Genomic DNA, 19,716 nt, shown 5'->3' with positions numbered 1-19,716 from the left:
TTTCCACAGCGCGGAGTTAAACCTCCTCTAATTTTATATTTAGAAACTGAATATATAGATAGTCTTCCACTTTTTGTGCAGAATTCCAGACACAGGAAATTAAAAAGGCAGCTGTTTTATTGAGATAAGCCGCAGTTTTCTTGCATGCATTTGTGGCATCATACATGCAAATGGAGTCCCAGCTGCTCACCAAAAATGTTTTTTTTTCTTATCCTTACCCTGTCAGGTGCTAAATTGCGATGATCATTCACAGTCTAAAACAGTTATCCATTCACTAAAATTCAGCTTGACGTGATGTGCCTTTCATTGACATTAGTTCTGTTTAGCAGCAGAGCTAATTATTTGTCTAGCAGTCTGTACACACGCTGTCTAGTTTGGTCCACGTCTGGAATTAAACAGTGTGCATAATTCTTGGTGGATTGCAGTCTGGCTTTAGAAAGGAAGAAGAAAAAAAAACCTCACCTTCTCTGCTCAAAATGAGAAAAGAGATTCTGTAATGAGGGTTTACAGATTCAAGTCCTTTCCTCTGTGTGCATGAACAGGCCAATTTGCAAGCTTCCTACATTCATATTGTTTCAGAGCGTGGCAGTAATTCCGCACACTATCTGAGCCCCACATATCACCCCTTAATAGAATTTTTTGAATTCATGCTCACACCTTATTACCAAAGAGAGTGATGCTGTGTGCACCACCCCCTCTTTTTAAATGGCAATCATGTACATGAAACATAGATCTTAGTCCATTTGTATTTTCACTGACTACTAAAGGCACTCTCACTGGTTAACACAGTTGAACTTTAATAACCTTTTCAAAGAAAAAAAAACAAACCTGTTCTTTAATGCAGGATGGTCTAGAAAATATGCTTCAGTTCAAAATAGAACATCACACACAGTCTACAAAGACATGCATGTATAGTAGGCCTATATGTATGATTCTCATACAAATGGATGTGATTCCTTTTTAACGTCTGTTAAAAGTACAATAAAAGCCTTGTCTAATTTAGAGGAACAGATCATGTGTTACAGTTGTTTAAAGTCAAAGCACAGACATTTATGGGATGAATCAAGCATACAAGCTTCTTTTTTTTAACGTGATAGGTTTCTTTAAGATTTGAGATATCTTTTAAAAGCTAAAGAACTTCCTTTCTTTAATTTTTCAAATAACATAAGTGATCCTTTGATCTCAAATCACCCGCAGTTACTGCAGGTGATGGGAGGTAAATGATAATTATTTTCTCAATTTAAAAGTTAATTATTTGGGATGTTATTGTCGGAAAATTGTGAAAATGTCTTGAAGTTTAATGCGTAGTCTTTTTTTTTTTGTCCTGAAGATACTCGGGGTATTATCACACAAGACAGAGAAAAGCAGCAAATTAAACAAAATGTTTGATGTGTTTGAGAAATGACTTTAACCGTTAACTGATTAGCAAAATAGTTGGTCTATGGATTAATCAACTCATTGCTTCAGCTCAATTACAGGTTGAGTTTATGTGCCGTTAATCAACTCCACATAGGGCACGATAATATTTTAAATGGAGTCCAATTAGGAGAGAATTATTTCTTTCAGGAGACGTAATGATCACAGGAGGATGTGTGTCTCAGACAGTCCTGTCAAATCTGTCAGAGCTGTCTGAAGAAAACGCAGCGCTACGCCTCTAAACAGGAAGGCACAACACGCTGTGTGTGTGATGGGCTAATTGTTATGCTGCAGGAGTTCAAAAGGCAACTGGAAGGTCAGTAAGAGCACAAGATGTTTACTAATCCATGTCTGACTCAGAAATACTGCAACAAATGACAAGTCTTTTACCCACGCCCAACATGCAGTCAGTTGTTCAGTCAGAAGCATCTCTTATTCACATATCCATAGGGGGAAAAAAGAAGAAGTCCCCAGTGAACTTTTGATCCAGCAGTGAGGAAGATGATCTGAGGAAATCACCTGACAGTGAAGCAGGATTTGAATGACTCCTCTAACGTTGTTAAAATTACAGCATGTGGTTTATGATTAATCATGTTGGAGAAATCTTGCAGAAATTTCTTGTAACTCTGCATGTCAGCAAAGTTTTCGTAATTCGACGAGTCATTCAGTCTTTCTCTGTATATATATATATATTCTTTCTATATCACAAGGTTTAAAAAAGAAACGTTTCTGCCAGGACCAAGGAGCTTCTAATCTCGGTTATACTGGTCTCACAGGAATTTTCTGTGTCTGGCGGGGTTTCTCTCCTGTTTCTAACGAAATATAGTTTCTGCAGAAGCAGAAAGAACTGAAACATTTTTTATAATAGATTAAATCACAGGCTACTAAAGGAAATCACAGAGAGCCCCAAGGATATAGGCATTACTGAATGCTGATTTTGTTGCTATAACAGTTACATGGCTGATGTACTGATTTGTTCTGTGAAATGAAGCATAAACCAAAACTGCAACCCCCCCCCCCCTCCCCTCCGCCCACACAAATCGGAGTGTTTTATTAATCCAGTGACATGTAAAGCAGGTCTGCTGTGTTAACTCGCCATAATACCTCGGCAAGACGGCGTGCGCACCAGCTGTGTTTGAGATGGGGCCAGCATCCAGCACCTCCAAAGCCATTCTTTTCACACTGGGGCGTCACTCTTTCATGTTCCTCTGTTACATCAATGTAAAATATGCTGCCTCTCAGTGGCCATCTGGGGAGGGCAGGTCTGGGCTGTGATAGTAAACGAGTGGATTACAGGGGTCAGTTTCTTGCTGGATGCGCAAAAGGGGTGATGTCATGCGACAGCTCTGTTCAGGAGCTCCGTGCTGCTATGATCCACTGCACCAGCGTTAATGGAAGGTGAAATCATGAGCTCACTTGGAAAGGGTCTTTTTCTTTTCTTTTCTTTTTTTTTTTTTTAAATCAACACTGCATTTCTGTTGGATTGTGAACATCACTTATCAGCCAGGCAGACAGTAAGAGTCCTGGTTATTCTGCTACTTCCCTCAGACACTGTAAGTCAGAGGAAAACTGGAGCAGAGAGAATCTGTTGTCAGGAGTGGAGGCTTGAAAAGCTTCAGCAGAGGGAGGGGAGGGGTTGTTGTGGTGGTATTTTCCTGCATGCAGCCTGATCCTAAAACACAGGTGCAGCATAGCAGCCCCTCTCTGCCTGTAAGAATACCCCACCCCCATTTTCTGCCTGGTGCAAAGTGTTTGTCCATCTGATCCTCCATTAAATCCTGATTATTATGGATTTGTCTTTTTCAAACCTGTGATTTGCAAATTCGAGGGACCGATAAAGGTTATCAGGTGGGGGCTGTAGATCTGGTGGTGGGGCTATTTGTTAGCAATCAATGGCACAAATTAATAAAGAAGCTCAGCTTTAAACTCTTATTTGGTGCAGAAACTTGATCCGAATCATGCAGAAAGAAGCCTATGAAATAAAGCAGTTCCCCACCCTCACTATCTTTAAATAAAAAATGACATCTTATTCTCCATCTGCAATACATGTGTTTAGTTTTACTTGGTTTTATATTAAAATAATAACTATCAAAGTCACTTCTGGGTTGTTCTTCAGTGTGGCTGCCTAGTCTGTACACCCCCATCTCTCCCAACACGCCGGAGAGGAAAACTAGTTGAAAAGGGGGAGCTCTGAGATTTGGGGCTCCCATGTGGCGTCATGCAGAGCCGATCATTGTCTCTCTCACACTTTCTAACTAGCCATTTCACAACATCCAGACAGCGGATCGGGCCGTGCAGCAGCAGAAGCAGCGGCGGCGGCAGCAGATTTTGCCCCAAGGGCTTCTTTCTCCCCGACGTCGACCATAACTAACAATTTGGATTCAGTACGCGGATGACGCCAATTACCGGACTTTAATCTATCGTAATGTCTCCACTGATCAAATGAGTTAAGCAATGGCTGAGGAGATCCGAGTTCACCGGGTGCGAGAATAAGTGACGATTTAAATGAATGTCAACTACATGAAAAAAAAAAAAAACACTTTCGTTTGATTGACTTGGAGAAGCTGATCGGTGGACATCATGTGCAGACTGTCGGATTTTACACTCAGAAAGCCGCCGAGTGCGTTTGATTTCGGATTACTGTGACATACTGGACGTGGTTTTTTTTTTTCTTTTTTTTTTAAAGGGGGAGATTTTTTTTTTTAGGAGTCTGCTTCCTCTCGCTCCTGTTCGCTGTCCTCCGGGTTCCTGCAGGACTCCAGAGTCGCGCAGAGCCCATGCAGTCGCCAAGGTTGGTTTGTCTCATTTTGTTCGAGACTTCTTGAATTCTAACCATAAAGCTGATCATCTGAGGCAGTTTTTGTGATTTTCAAACTATATCTTTGTGTCCTAAAAGGTGTCTGTTTTGTTTTTTGGGTTTTTTTTAAACAATCTGAGCCCGATTCCTGCATTATTAACAACCGGATCCATTTGCTATTTGTCTCAAGAAACTAAATTTGTAAATCGTGAAAAAAAAAAAAAAACATTATCACTGGCCTCATTATTGAAAGATAAAGTCCTGCACCGCTATCTTATTGAGTCTATCCTATTGTCAGGATTTATTACAGTTACTGCCAACCAAAAATACCTCTGAGGCCACTTTAATCTGACATGGCAGTAAAGGATGATCTTCAGAGCAACGCAGCAGGACCAAATGCGCCTGCTGGATGCAGATCTCCACCTTTTAAATCCAAACTGCGTGACAGCCATAATTAGACCAATAACCGAGCTGTCCATAAAGCTCAAATTTAATGACAGGTTTGAGTGTCCTCGCTATGCCATGTGCGTCTGTGTCACGATTTGAGGTTTCATATCAGCGCTCCTAACAAGCGCCATCTGTTGGAAAAGAGGATCAGTCCCTGTGGCTGACGAGATGTGGATGCACAGAAATATAGTGCACACAATTTAACACAGTAAAAAAAAAAAAGATAGCCTATGTAACAGTGCACCAGTATATCAGTTGCATTTTAACATTGTAAATGTGTTGAAATGTTAAAAATGCTCTGTAGTTTGACAGGTGATTTACAAATTTGTAAGTAGAAGACCATAAGGCATGATTGTATTTCTGAATCTGTGGAGATGTTTTATCGTCATAATATGTCACCTTTACCTGTTACAGTATGTGCAGCACATGGTCTGCCAGAAGATTCTATAGAAAGCCAAATATTTCCAAACATATAGCGGTTATTTCAGAGAAAAATTTGGACGTGTAAAAGGATGATATAACAATATGCTGATCAGCACATCCCTCCTATCATCGATGAGTGACAAAGAGTGACTGCTTGATTACAAAAGGCAGCTGGCGAGGAGAGGTCCTAACCTTATTCTGATTGGTGATGTCGCCTTCATGACTACGATTAGCACTTCAGCACATGCATTTTTAACAATGATTAATTCATGTATCAAATGTCATAAATGTGTTTACGAAATGGCCACAGCAGTGTTCCAGTCTTTTCAAAAGGTTGTTTGGTCCAATACTATCAGCCAAACCGCAAAGGTATTCATGTTACGATGCTGAGATTTGGAACCAGACAATGTTTGGCCTTTTCAGCTTGAAGATTGACTCAACTAATGAAATTCGGTAATAGCTGATACCAACACTAATGTATTATTGAAATAATCAGAATAATTACATGTTTGTCACTCAGAGTAAGCAATAAAAAGCTGCACTGGACAAAGATGTCGTTATAGTCTCAGATGGATTTTTCATTGATCAACCAGAAGCTCACTGATTAGGCTCTGCAGTCTCATTGTCACTTTGCAGATGAATGCCCTCTGTTAGTCTCTGAATTAGAGCCCGACCATCACAGAATTTTTGGGACAATGCCAATACCGATATTAGGGAGCAAAAAAAAAAAATCCCGATATCGATGTATCGGTCGATATTCTTTACGGTAGGCTGATACTGTAATTACAGTATATACAAACATCTTTTGCATTGACCCTTCAATTTAAGAAACACTTTTGACACTCGCGACAAAGATATGTCGGAGGATATTTCACAGTTCATTGTTCACACTGGTATCAGTACACGGAGACAGAAAACGTCACCGATAATGTATTGATTATAAATTACGATTAAAAAAATACGAATAGAACTAGATCCAATTCAGCCCAAGCTTATGTTTCTGTGCTATCTCCTTAAAAACTAAGTGTATATATCGATGCATATCGGCCAATGTATACAATGATACCAATATATTTGCATGAGTCGGCCTATATAATCGTAAGCCTGATATATTGGTCGAGCTCTACTCTAAGTATCTAGCTCCTATTAAATATATAGTGATATGATGAATGTATAGATCGATGTTAATGATTTTTGTGCTTGTTACCCATAAACAAACCATAAAAATGACACAACCTTTGGTCGACCAAATCCTTAACAACAATCATCAGTCAAGTATTTGTTCGTTGCACACTGTGCCAAAAGATGTGCGTGTTGAGAGTTAATGAGAAACAAACATATTGTACCTTTATAGTCCCTGCAACAGGTAAATACGTTTGGTGTACCAACTTTGCGCCCGTCTATCTTTCAGATCTAATGCACAGATGCATAGATTCTGAGGTTTTTCTACCCGACAGTCGACCAACGCTAGATAAAGATATCCACATCAAAGCCTTTCGGAGTGTTACATGTCGATTTCATCCCCGAGTTTGCTGCAGCCACAGAAACTCTGCTGCAATCCAAAAATATTCCACAATTCATCAAAACATTTCAACAAGCAGCTTCTACCTTTCAGCCGCAGTCATTCATTTCAGATGTGAATGCTCGACATATTAGAGCTGGAAGTGAGTCTGCACAGGGCCACCCTTGTTGAAAACATGTGTAGGCTCAGACCTCTTTGTACATGAACGTATCCATCACTCCTGATGGGGACAGCAACCACAAAGACATCCACCACTCTATGGAAAAATACTGTACAGCTAATCACAAGCCGAGTCCGCAGCCATCTGTCGGGGAGTGTTTTGGTTTAAATGGCAGTGAAAGACACCAGGAACGTGTCATTTGTACAATTGAAAGATAATCAAAAGAGAGGGTATTATGGCATGTAGAGGAGGGGATCAACACTTGGTCTTCTAGTCAGAGGGGGAATGTGTTCAAACCCATTAAACCAGCACAAAAAAAATACTCATTACAAGTAAAAGCGCAGTAGTCTTAATTGTACTCAAGTAAACAAGTAGCAGGAAAAGGTACAATAAAAAGCTAATGCACTTCCTGTGGTCCTTTTCACTCATTCATTTACTGACACGTTAACCTGTAAAGATGTTCAATGGTTTAAACTTTGATTAATTCATGTACTGTTGGGTGGTTTAAACTACAGCAGGGAATCGTGTTTAATTGTTTTAAATCTGTATATGCCGAGTAAACTACTGCCACAACACACTCAATGCACAATGTACAATATTTGATATTAATTTCAGGCTAAGTTAATTATTTGAAACCGCATTAAGGCCATGTAGGGAGATAATAGAACTGATTTGTGAAGGAGAACTGCTTTGCTGCTGTGAGGCTGTTTTTTTTGTTTTGGTGTAAACATTTCAGAGGGCTGCTGCTTTTGGGGGGGGGGGGGGGGGGGATCTGGACTCGTGAGCGCACTGTTTCTGAAATTGTGGCTACGGCCCTGTCTCAGTCTAAACTGTGAGGCAACATTTGTCTCCACAAATTAAAAAGTGAAATATCAGCACTTGTAAAATGTAACTCTGCTAGTGGTATTGTGGTATAGTGGGATTATATGGGCTGTGAGTTTGGCAGATTATGTTTTGGAGGTTAAATTTCTTTATAAGCCTTTAAAACCCAGTGCACACATTTTATATTTCATCACACGTAGCTCACACAGTATTATACACCGAGATTAAACTATTAGCTGATCAAACCTTTCAGAAAACAAATTGAATATCGATAATTAAATAATTCTCAAGAAAAAATTCACAATATTCCCTTATTCTTTAATATTTAACTTAAACATGTGATGTTTTCTTTGTTGTTTATGACATCAAACACTATATTTAGGTCTGTATTGGACCATGAAAACGTTGATGGGAATTATTTTTTTTTTTTTTCTATTTTCGGGAATCTCAATAATACCGAATGGAGAAAATATCTGGCAAATCAGTCAGCTGCACTCCTTAGCATATGCATTTTGTATAATCTTGTTCCAGCACTTCATTGAAGCTATTTACTGCGTGTGAAACGCACAGTGAAGCATTTAATCAAATAGAAACATGCGCATCATTTTGTGCAGCCATTAACCACGGCACTGGACCTGTGGAGAGGTTAACTTTGGCGTGCAGCCACCATCTTAGGTTGATGTATGTGGAGTGACACGAAGAAGACAAGTTAATAGCTGTCTGGTAATAAGCATAGGCTATTGTTTGTTTGTTTCTATTGTTAGTTGTTGGTTTTCTGTGAAGGCAGGACACAGTCCTCCCCCCCCCCTCCCTCCCTCTCAGGTTTTTTTTTTTTGTGTTTTTTTTTTCTCAGTGAGTTTATTGCTGTGATCATAGCCGCAAATCAAACCTCTCTTATCTTGGCCCTGTGGACCACCACTTTGTGGGTCGTGAAAAAGTTGGGTCGTCGACGAACAAGTCTGCGCATTGAGGTGTAATTTGAGATTTGGAAAAAGGGAGGGAGGGAGGGGGGGGGGGTTTAAGGGCAAAAACAGGCCGCCGTGATTGGTTCAGTGTGTCCGCTACCCTGCAGAGGCTGCACCTCGTCGACACTCCCTAAAAGGAGCACAGATCTGGTGCCTGCTTTTAGCCGTCGGTCCTGCACTGGCTGTCGGCAGGCTAACGCGGCTGTAGTTTACATTCACACCGAAGAGAGGGCAACAAAAGCAGCTTCTTACCAGGCAGTGATGAGAGGACGGGGCCCCGCTTCAGACCTCTTTCATGGACTTTTTCGTGTTGGCTCAACGAGGTCTTGGCGCCTCTAGCTAACTCCTCTTCACTGTTGTTGTTTTTTTTTTGTTTTTTTTTCCTGAACCCGATTTGACCAGGGAGAGGAGTAAAGTGCGACCCCGAGCTGGATGGATGGTTATGGGGAAAAGAGGGAGATCCTCGGCGCTTGAAGTGTGCAGAGTCCTCGCCGTGTTCCTCTCACTCTTCCCTTCCGGTAAGACACCGCACGTACCTCTTAAATCAGTTTTCCACACCGATGCGGTCAAAGTAACGTGACTACCTGCAGGTTAACTTTGCAAATCATATTAGCCAACTCAAGCTATTTGATATTTTTTTTTTTTTTTTTTTTTTTTTTTTAAACCATGGACAGCAATATTGCGAAATTCAATCACTATTTAATAGCCGAAATATATATTTTTTTTTTTTAAATAAAAAAAAATAATAACTACCGTTACTTAGTATACCTATAATGACGAAGTTTTTGTGAATTTGGCTAATTAGTATAAAAACATAACTATTTATAATCGCCGCTGCAATCAGCTGGAATCCCACCGAACTCAATGCAAAAGTAATTAAGTTCCACTAGATGACAGATGTGTGTGATTTCGAGCGAGGCGTTTACATGACAGACATTTGAAAAAGGTTCAGAAGTTTGAAAAATATTACATTTTCATATATTTGAGTGGTTTCAGTCGTTTTTGTCGTTGTTTCGTTTTATATAGTTTATTATATTGTATTAGAAAAGACACAAAAACAAATTGAGAGGTCTTCTCAGAGCTGCTGCAGCTCTCTAACCTTGCTTTGTTTGGGGGATGGGGTAGGCCTCAGTATTTTCACATTAGCTCATTGAAAGTAACTATTTTTAAAACTTTTTTCTTGTTTAAAGTAAGAACTGACCACAGTAGCACTGTGGTGTTATATTTTAAATTGACTTGAAGACTTAATATAGTTGTAACTTGACAAAAAAGATGCCTGCAGTCTGTCACTTTTTCACCTCAAGTCAGCTCACTTTGCACATTTGTCAAATCCTTATCAGTTTCCCTCTTAAATCACTTACCATTAAACAACAAAGTGATAATGTGCTGATAGTTGAGACCAAGATTAGTTTATTGCCATCCATCAAATGGTCGGTGAGGGAGAAGATGGAGAAAGCTGCTGGTGAAGCTTTCAGGAGATACTGTTTTTAAAGCTTGACTTCAAAGTGTTGATATGGGTTCCTACACCCTCACAGCTACTGACTGTTGATTATCAGTGAAGGTGTAGCTCAGGAATCCCTTATGGTATTTTTACTTGTACATAAAATAGAAATCACTGAATGTGAAAAGGAAGAACACTTCTCAACAATAAACAACAAAGTTGACCTGAAAGAGGTTCAGACCTACTTTATGCAGTTGTTACATGGTATAAAATGTAGCCTATCAATTATATTGGTATAGATGTTATTTGTTATATTTCAGTACACAATAGTACTTTCCATTTCTATCCTTTTGTGGCCAAGCATAAAAATTCCTGCTTTGTTATTGTTACCATCGTGTGTGTGTGTGTGTGTGTGTGATTCAGTGTATAGTATTCAAGAAAAGTAAGATTGTACATTAATTGTTGTTGTCATTCATAATTGGATTTGATTTTTCTTGCCTTTAGATTAACTGTCAACAGCTAAATGAGTGGTTTTAAACTCATCGATAACATCCAAAGTGTATCTATGGCTCTTATCTGTGTGCTTGCAAGTGTCCTATTTCTGGATGACATGGTTACCTCTGGTTTGCTTCTTTTGTTCAAATGGTCTCTTGTTCCTCCCCGACAGTGAGCCTGCAGTGCAAGATCCTCAAGTGCAACTCCGAATTTTGGGCCTCCACCACGAACTCTGGACCGGAGGAGGAGTTTTGCACGGCGCTGCGAGCGTACAACGGCTGCGTACGCCGGACAGCACGTACCTGCAGGGGTGACCTGACGTACCACTCGGCCCAGCATGGCATAGAGGATCTAATGAGCCAACACAACTGCTCCAAGGAGGGGCCGACGTCCCAACCACGTGCCCGGACCCCGGTTCCTCCTCCACCCCCGCCCGTCCTGACCGACAGCCAAGAACGCTCCGATGGCCCGGAGGTGTGTCACTACGAGCGGAGTCTTACGCGCAACACGGCGGCGCCTAACTACACCCACTGTGGCTTCTTTGGAGACCCGCACCTCCGAACCTTCGGCGACGACTTCCAGACGTGTAAGGTGGAAGGAGCCTGGCCACTCATCCATAACAAATACCTGTCTGTCCAGGTGACCAACACCCCTGTTGTACCAGGCTCTCCCGCCACCGCCACAAGCAAGGTGGGAATCTTTCTGGTCACCCTCTCTGCATGTTTGTATGGTCTTGGAAAATATTCAATCATCTAAGACTGCAGCCGACAATCATTTTCATCTGTGGAATTATCTGTGGAATATTAATCAATATTCCCCCGCCCCCTCCCCAAATATAGTAAAAAACAAAATCCATCACAGTTACCAAATTCCATGGTGACGTCTTAAGATGTCTTACAGATGTGTCTTATTTTTTTCCAGCCCGCAGCTCAAAACCCCAAAATATTCAGTTTGCTTCAACACAATTCAAAGAAAAGCAGTAAATTCTCACATTTTCAAAGCAGAAACAAGGATATCTTTTGGCATTTCTGCTTGGAAAAATAATTGGAACAATGAATTGATTACTAAAAAAAGTCATTTACATTTTCTGTTGATGGCTCGATGGCTAACTGTTTCTGCTTTACAATCCATAGAAATGTATTCAGCAACAACTTTTTTTTTTAAAGCCACGAATCAATTATGATGCAAAAATTCAGCTAATAAATTGTGACGCTTTTCTATACTTTGTATAATTTTATAATTTGTGTGGATTTGGACAGAATTAAAGCCAGGGAATTTCTGATGGGACATTTTTAATAAGTGATTTAAAAACGAAAAAGTCAAGTCGTAAGATAATTTGTTCATCCTTGCTGCATTGATGTCACATGTTAGTCATTGAGCTAAGTTCAACATTCGGTGTTGGATTGGATCCATAAATGTCACTGCTGCATCAGAACATCAAGCTGTTCATATTTTTCTATGTGCGAGTCTCTTCTTTCATGTGGTCTGATTGAGAGAGCAGCTTTTTCTGTCAAACTGTGGATTCTGGTTAGTGTTTGGATGCGTTCCACACTAACAGATGAAGGAGCCCAACCCGGAGCAATCGCACAGATCTTGATAAGCTTTATAAATGAGATGTTAGTATTATAACAGCAGTGCTGCGTCAAACATTAACATGAGGCTCCATTTTCACTTCAGCTCAGCCTGATGTTTGGGCTGCTTAGAGTGTAGTCCATACTGAGCACAGTAAATAGTGTCTGCATAAAGCTGTAGATATTGTCTGTGCATTAGGAGATGTTTTCTTTCAAAAAAAATTATCAGCAGAACACACATTATTTTTGTTTTGTTTAATAGTGCATCGGTGAATTTGGATGGCTTTCAGTTAAACCAGAGGTCATGAGAGAGAGAGAGAGTTGGCTGAGCTTCAACAGCGATGTTTGTGAACCTCAGTCACTTTGCAGAGTATCAGAGTTGAAGTTCTTAGACTGAGGTATAAGGGCACTTAATCACATTTGTAAAACGGTAATTTTCTGTAATCAAGGTTTCTTAATGACACTCTTAAGCATTTGTGGGTTTTTTAGCTTTTAAAGTAATTACATTTTGATGTTGCTATTCTTGGACGCAAATGAGACGGCTTTTTAAAAGATCGTAATTCTGGACAAAGGGAAAACAAAGCAGCAGCCACTGCCACCTGTGCAAACAAGGCCCTTCTGCTGCAAGATCTGCCCTAGCAGAGCTCCGTGTTGGTACATTGCGCCTGCTACAGCAAATAAAACCGGTTATTTCCATCTTCTTTCTGACTGAGCTTAGAGGGAGGCCCTTTTCTTTTTGTTTGTTTTCATTAAACGTTTAAGAAAAATGAATCGGGAAAACAAACGGAAGGCAATAAGAGGTGGGGAACCTTAGCCGAGGGTGAAGGGAATTGAGTCCGAACCGGTGCAACAGATGAACGGTCAAGCAAATAGAGTGCTCTTGTCGACCCCCACCCTGCGTCCTCTTGTCTCAAGCAAGCAGACATCAGAGTCCCTAGGCTGTCCTCGTATCGCTGCTCTGACAATGGCTCACTGGTGTCCTGACGAAACCAAGCTTACAGAGTCCTGACCAGTCTCACTTAATTAGCTGCAGAGTATATCGCTGTGTCCTGGCCCTACGCCACTCCCTGGAGCATAGTTCTGGGGGTTCACAGGCAGGTTTTTCAGCGCTATGAATGGATCGTCTTTGTGTCTGCAAACTGAGGCCTGATTTTACATGGCCGAGACTCGTGTTTTTTGAGGGCGTTTACCTTGGCCTCCCCCATGTTGAGCCAGCCCTGAAATGTGACACTTAAGGAGGGTGGTGGGGTAGATGGCACATATTGCACAAACTTGTTCTTAATGCAAAAAAAATGTAAGCATTCCTCTTTTTCTTTTTTTTATTCTGATGTTGACTTTTACTGCAGTTTAGTAGGATTCAGTATGCGAGCTGAAAAACACGGCCACTAATGACTGCATGTGTGTCTCCGAGAATCCCGAAAGCAAACACGCGTTGTTTTATTCTAAATGCTGACGAGGTCTTTTTTTTTTTATGTCTCCTCCTGCAGCTGACAATCATCTTTAAGAATTTCCAGGAATGCGTGGATCAGAAGATGTACCACGCAGAGACGGATGAGCTGCCAGCTGCATTTGCTGACGGCTCCAAGAACGGAGGGGATCGGCACGGAGCAAACACCCTGCGCGTGGTGGAGAAGGTTCCCGGGCAGCATGTGGAGATCCAGGCCAGGTACATTGGCACGACCATCGTGGTCCGGCAGGTAGGCCGCTACCTAACCTTCGCCGTGCGGATGCCGGAGGAAGTTGTGAATTCTGTGGAGGAAGGCGACACCCAGGACTTGTACCTGTGTCTTCACGGCTGCCCCGCTAACCAGCGCATCGACTTTAGGAACTTCAGAGCTCGAGCGGCGGAGGCCCAGAGCGCGGGAAGGACCAGGAGCAGCGCCGGCGCTCAAGGCTTCACCTACCAGTCTGCAAAGGCCAAGTGCAAAGAGCGGCTCCCAGTGGAGGATCTGTACTTTCAGTCTTGCGTGTTCGACCTCCTCTCCTCCGGAGACATAAACTTCACCATGGCAGCCTACTACGCCTTTGAGGATGTAAAAATGCTCCACTCAAACAGCAACAGATACCACATCTTTGAAAAGGATGCTTTAATGAGCAGCGCAGCACAGAGGGGCAAAGATCTGCTCGCCATCTTCCTCCTCAACCTCCTCACTGTTTTACTGTGGAGTGAATGCTGCATACTTCATCCCTAGTCCCATTACAACAGTATCCTCGTGGTGTATCTTGTCAGTGAGTGTGAGAGTACCATCGCTGTATCGTACATCGGCTGCTGTCTTCTGCTCTGGTTCCGTGACTCGACCAGTGGTTTCCCTGTAGGTCATCCCGGCCCCCCCCCCCCTCCCCCTCCCCCCCCTTCCCAAGTCTCATTTCAGTGACATCGCCATGTCTTGACGTCGGTCTACTGACAGGACGAGTTCACCGTTCTCTCATCTATCATCACATGTATTTAGCTGGTTCATAGGACTGGTCTTTGAAGAGAGCAGAGAGCTCAGGATATCCACCTGGGATTAAATCCCACATTCTCGTCGGGGCCGCATGCCTATGGGAAGCCGGACGAGATGATCTTTTGCAGAAAGAAGAGTTTGCTGATCCTCCCTCCCCTGATCCTCTCATTGGTGCCAAGTCAGTGCAGCTCTCTGTGGCTCATGTGGCAAAGCGAGAGGACCTGACAGGGGCTTTTGTTAACCTTAGGCCAGAAGCAGCTCTATGTTTGATTAGTTTCCAGCTTTGGAAAAGCCTGAGCCTTTCGGAGGAAGCGCTCAGCCAAAAGGATGTCAGAGCAGCGTCTCCAGTTGTCTGCTGTGGAGATTAATGGGTCATATTGTTAGGTTGAGTGTGTGCGTGCATTAGTACAATATGTGTGCAAAATTCAGCATCTGTGGTTAATTTTGTGTGTTTGTGGGTGCAGAAGTTTCCAGAAATGAGATAACGAACCTCCAGTAGGACAAAACTTTCCCCATGTCTCTGTGTTGCACCCAAAATGTCAGAAATAGAAAAGACAAAGCGCTCCAGCCTGTTCAAACGGGCTCCATCAGCCAAGTAGCGAATTCTAAAAGGGAACCGTTGAAAGTAATCTCTTCGTCATCTCGACGTCATTTTCAACGTCATGCGAGATCAAATTAGATGGATATTAATCCCACAGTGGGGGCATTTTGTCATCACGGCAGCGTAGAGACAGTTAGGCAAAAAAAAAAAGGTGCACACCATAAGAAAAAAAAATTACAAATACGTATACAATAAAGTAAGTAAGACCAATGAATAAATACACAACCTTACCCTCCATTGTTCGAGCTGACATGTTGATCAGACGGTGTTTGTGTTTCAAGTCTTTTATGTGAATGTAGCTAAATAGAAAGCAGCAGAACAAACTTCGTCAAGGGCACTCTGAGCATTTACAGAATGTAGATCAGCCAATCAAAGCATGGCAACTCTTCAAGAGCATTTTGTGAATTCAAATCTCCGTTTCAAGTTTCACTTGAACAGTGGTGTAGATACTGTTTGGACTCGCTGTGAAGACGTCACCTCTTTGTCAGTTTGGCATTTTCTAGACTACCAGTGTGCTGACCTGACTGTGGCTTAGTGAGTAAACGATAAGCATATGTCTGTAGACGTGATTTCATGGCTTAAGTCATTGCCAAAGAACAAGCCCTTGTGCCAACATTTTCCTAACAACTGAATTTTCATCTTTCAGTCTTAAACAGTTCACATTAAGGGGATTCTTAAGTGTATATAACTTGTGTTTGTGGGTGAATTTGCGGTACACGGAAAAAAAAAAAAAAAAATTACAGTAACATGTACTGTAAAAGCAACATTTTTGTTTGGTTTTTTTTGCAATCTCACTTTTGCTTTTCTTGTGTTTCACGATGACGCTTCTCGCTGCAAGAGGTTTCCATTTGAACTTTGTCTCAGCTGCGGTATCTGTAAGTGTGCAAGTCATCCCTGTAGGTACTGTTACTACTGGGGCACAGTTTTGTGGTCATTTATCCTTTACACTGAAGTATTTGGCAGGCCTTACTACTGCTACTTGGAATATGTATTGATGCAGTTTAACAGCAAAAAAAAAAAAAGTCATACAAACAGATGATTGTAATGTTGAATCTTGTGTTAATAGATGTAATTTGTATTGTGTTTTACAGTGTATGGTTCGACTTGTGTAATGTGAGATTGTACATATGTTTTGTGCATTGTTGAGTTTAAATTTGTATATTATTACCAGTTGTGTTTTGAATTTATCACTCCAGTTTTTGTACATGACATGTTTTGGTGAATGTGAACCTCCTTTTTATTTGAAAAACAAAAAGGGATTTTTATTTTTTATTTTATTTTTTTCAAAAACATGAACAGAACAGAGCATTCTTTACTAACTTCTGTATACCCTTTGGTCTTTGTAGAAAAGGTAGATCAAATAAAAAAAACATCCTGAAAGCAGCACACCTTCCTTGGGAAAACAGAATGTAGGAAAGTGTTCTGGGGCGTTCATGTTTTTGAGTTGGAAGCACTTTATGTTTTCTTTTTCATTTTAGCTCTTATTTTTGTTTGACTTGTAATGGTTAAAAAAAAAATAAAAAAATTAAAATAGCTGAATGGGAATTGCCAGAAAGATCAAACTGTGTTGTATGTATAGAAAAAAATGTGGTCCCACATGCCAGCTGTTGATAATGTAAATTATTTATTGAATAAAAGAAAATGTCTTGTTAACAAGTTGTCCTCTTGTCTCCTATGCTGTTACTGTGAAAGCATTTTTTGAAAATCACCATGTGTATTTTCTGGTAGAGTTTGCAGTGTAAGACTGCCCTCTGCTGTAAAGACTTGTTATGAACGTGAGCAAAGGTTAAAACATATTTTAAGAATGGTCCTAAACTTTTGACTTAAAGTTACAAATTTAACAGCTTTTTTTGTAAAGAGGTCGAAAGTTTCTCCGTACATAGATGTTCATATGACGTCAGTATTTGGATTACACTTATTTCTACAGCCGGTTTTTGTCTGTAAAAGAATGATTTATATATATTTGTGTTCTCACAACAAAATCTTAACGAGTCAAACATGACATGTCCTCGAGTCATTTTGAACTCATAGCCCGGCATTTTTGTCAGCTGTCAGAAATCTACTGACGGAACTTGGATCTTTTGACATCATAGCAGTCCAATGATTTTCCCTTCGAATTTTGGGAAGGCCATTTTAAAAGTTTTAAGTTTAATTTAGAAATCCTGTTATCCTGTTGAAACACTAAATTGCATCCAAGATTTACATTTCTAGTCGATGGTTTGGTGCACTGAACAAAGAACTGAGCTCGTCTGCCTCCCTTATTACTCCGTTCCCACTTACTTACAGAATAACAGCCCCGAAGCACAAGACTGCCACGGTCACGTGTGATAATTATTGAGCATTTGTATAATTAATATGTACAGCCGGAGGGTGCATGGTGAAATTCACCCAACTGATCGACAGTGTGTAAAAGTGATCCAAGTCTATACGGTTTAAAGTATGGAAAAATAGTTGAAATAGACAGTCAAAAGTATTGGATGAGTTAATGGTTAAAAAAAAAAAAAAATACCAAAAGTAATGGATAAAACAGTTTAAACAGCAAGTAGTTGATAAATAGTTGAAATTGTTAGCTAAACGTATGTATAGCTAATAAATGCTAGACAGTTGACATTTAGCAAAAAATAATGCATAAATGATTTTACTAGGGAAAAATAATGGATAAAAGGTTTTACTTGGTTTAAATAAACCAATTGATAAATGCTGTTACTATGTAAAAAAAAAATAATGGATAAATGCTTTTACTATGTAAAAAAATAATGGATGAATGCTTTTACTATGTAAAAATAATGGATAAAAGGTTTTACTATGTAAAAAATAATGGATAAAAGGCTTTACTATGTAAAAATAATGGATAAAAGGTTTTACTATGTAAAAAATAATGGATAAAAGGCTTTACTATGTAAAAAATAATGGATAAAAGGTTTTACTATGTAAAAAATAATGGATAAAAGGTTTTACTATGTAAAAATAATAGATAAAAGGTTTTACTATGTAAAAATAACAGCTCAATGGATAAATGGTTAAATTAGTTGAATGTTATGGATAAACAGTCGACATAGTTAGCACAAGCTACAACTACTGGATATGGTGAAAATAAGTGGGTACGTGGCTGAAGTAGCTGGGAGCAAATGATAAATGGTTAAAATAGTTGAACGTTTTGGATAAAGAGTTTAAGCTGCGAGTCAAAAGAGATGGAAAAATGTTGGAAATCTTTAACAGAGCCTTTCTAAATAGTTGAGGAATTCAAGTTTATGCCATGGCAAGTGGTAGCAGCACCAAACGGTGACTGGACCAACCGAACATAACATTGTTTGTTCCACTGTTTTGTTGTCCTAAGAAAAACGTGGACGACAGCACTAAGTAAGATCCAGTTTAAAATGAGTTCAGATGAACACGTTGTGAATGAAGGAGGGTGTTGACTTACGCAGGACCGGAGTTCACGTGACAGGGTTACGTAGCGTGGCACGGGAGGTGCCAAACGCAACAGCAAAAAGGAAACGCAACAAACAAAAACGAGCAGTCCTGAAGTGCAAAACACATACATACAAAAAGAAAATGCAAAAACCCTTCCCAAAAAAAACAACAACAACAACCCGCTATTTCAACCGATGTCAATCAAACTCCACCGTGCGTCTGCGCCTTCTCCGTGGACATGACCGGAGAGCGCGCGCGTCAGATTTTGTGTCAAACTCTGGAAATCTGCAAGGGAGGAGTTTTGAGTCACGGTCGCGCTTCGGAGGGGGCAGAACGGTCACTGCCCAAGACCGAAGAAAGACGCACAACCAGGTGCGCAACCTCCAAGCTCTACTGTGACGATCTGAGGAAGTTTGTGTGCGCAGCGGCTCTCGGGTTCTCCAACGCGTCCCGCCCACAGCGCAGTGATAACGCAACAAGTGTCTCGCCCACCACCACCACAACAACAACAACAACAACAACAACACAATCGTAGCTACCCCACCACTCCCACTCACTGGATATGACTCCCTCGCTGCTTCCCAAACAATTTCTCACAAACTTTGATGTGCGCTCACTGCTCAAGTTCGTAGAAGTGTGGAAGTCAAGAACTGATGACGATCAAGTGACGAAATGTGAACCAGTTCCTCGTGAGGGTTATGGCTTTTTTTTTTTTTTTTTTTTTTCCTGCTCCGTATAGCGCGTGGCACCGTGACGTGCACGAGCAGCAGTCCCAAATTCTTTTTTTTCTCTTTGTATTCGTGTTTTGCACCTCAGTGCCACGTCTGTGAGGGCATGTTAAATAAAACAAACAAACAAACAAAAAAGGTTGCACTGTCGTAAACGAGTTGGTATTGAGACAAACCTAGAATTATTATTATTATTATTATTATTATTATTTTTAAATCGTCTTTTCTTCATAAACCTCAAAAATATGATTAGTGTTTAGCTGCTGCCTCTCCTGGTCACTCCCAGTATAGTTTGTTTTGTTTTTTTTTTTAAATCTTTTTGAGCGCGTTTATACACATGAACAACGACATTCATTCAAAAGTTTTTGGAGCAATGAAGCTGTCTCTGTTGTAAAAAGGTGATCCGATGAAGCAATTATAGTAATTCAGATTTTGTGTAATTTAACGAAGTCAGGCAACGGGAAATTAAA

At 40.6% G+C, this 19,716-nt stretch overlaps 1 protein-coding gene across 1 annotated transcript; it reads left to right on the top strand.

Moving 5' to 3' along the window:
* Positions 1 to 3,593: 3,593 nt before the first annotated feature.
* On the top strand, positions 3,594 to 16,760 carry rgma (repulsive guidance molecule BMP co-receptor a). The gene is made up of 4 exons (XM_069162367.1): positions 3,594 to 4,207; positions 8,955 to 9,070; positions 10,661 to 11,178; positions 13,547 to 16,760. The coding sequence occupies exons 1-4, from the start codon at positions 4,194 to 4,196 to the stop codon at positions 14,249 to 14,251; spliced, it is 1,353 nt and encodes a 450-aa protein (XP_069018468.1). The 5' UTR covers positions 3,594 to 4,193; the 3' UTR covers positions 14,252 to 16,760.
* Positions 16,761 to 19,716: the final 2,956 nt, after the last annotated feature.

The sequence above is a fragment of the Embiotoca jacksoni genome, unplaced genomic scaffold (assembly GCF_022577435.1).
Source record: "Embiotoca jacksoni isolate LCO1_2020_lvr unplaced genomic scaffold, fEmbJac1.0.p SCAF_3, whole genome shotgun sequence".
Taxonomy (NCBI): Eukaryota; Metazoa; Chordata; class Actinopteri; family Embiotocidae; genus Embiotoca; species Embiotoca jacksoni.
This window is presented reverse-complemented; position numbering and strand designations above follow the sequence as displayed.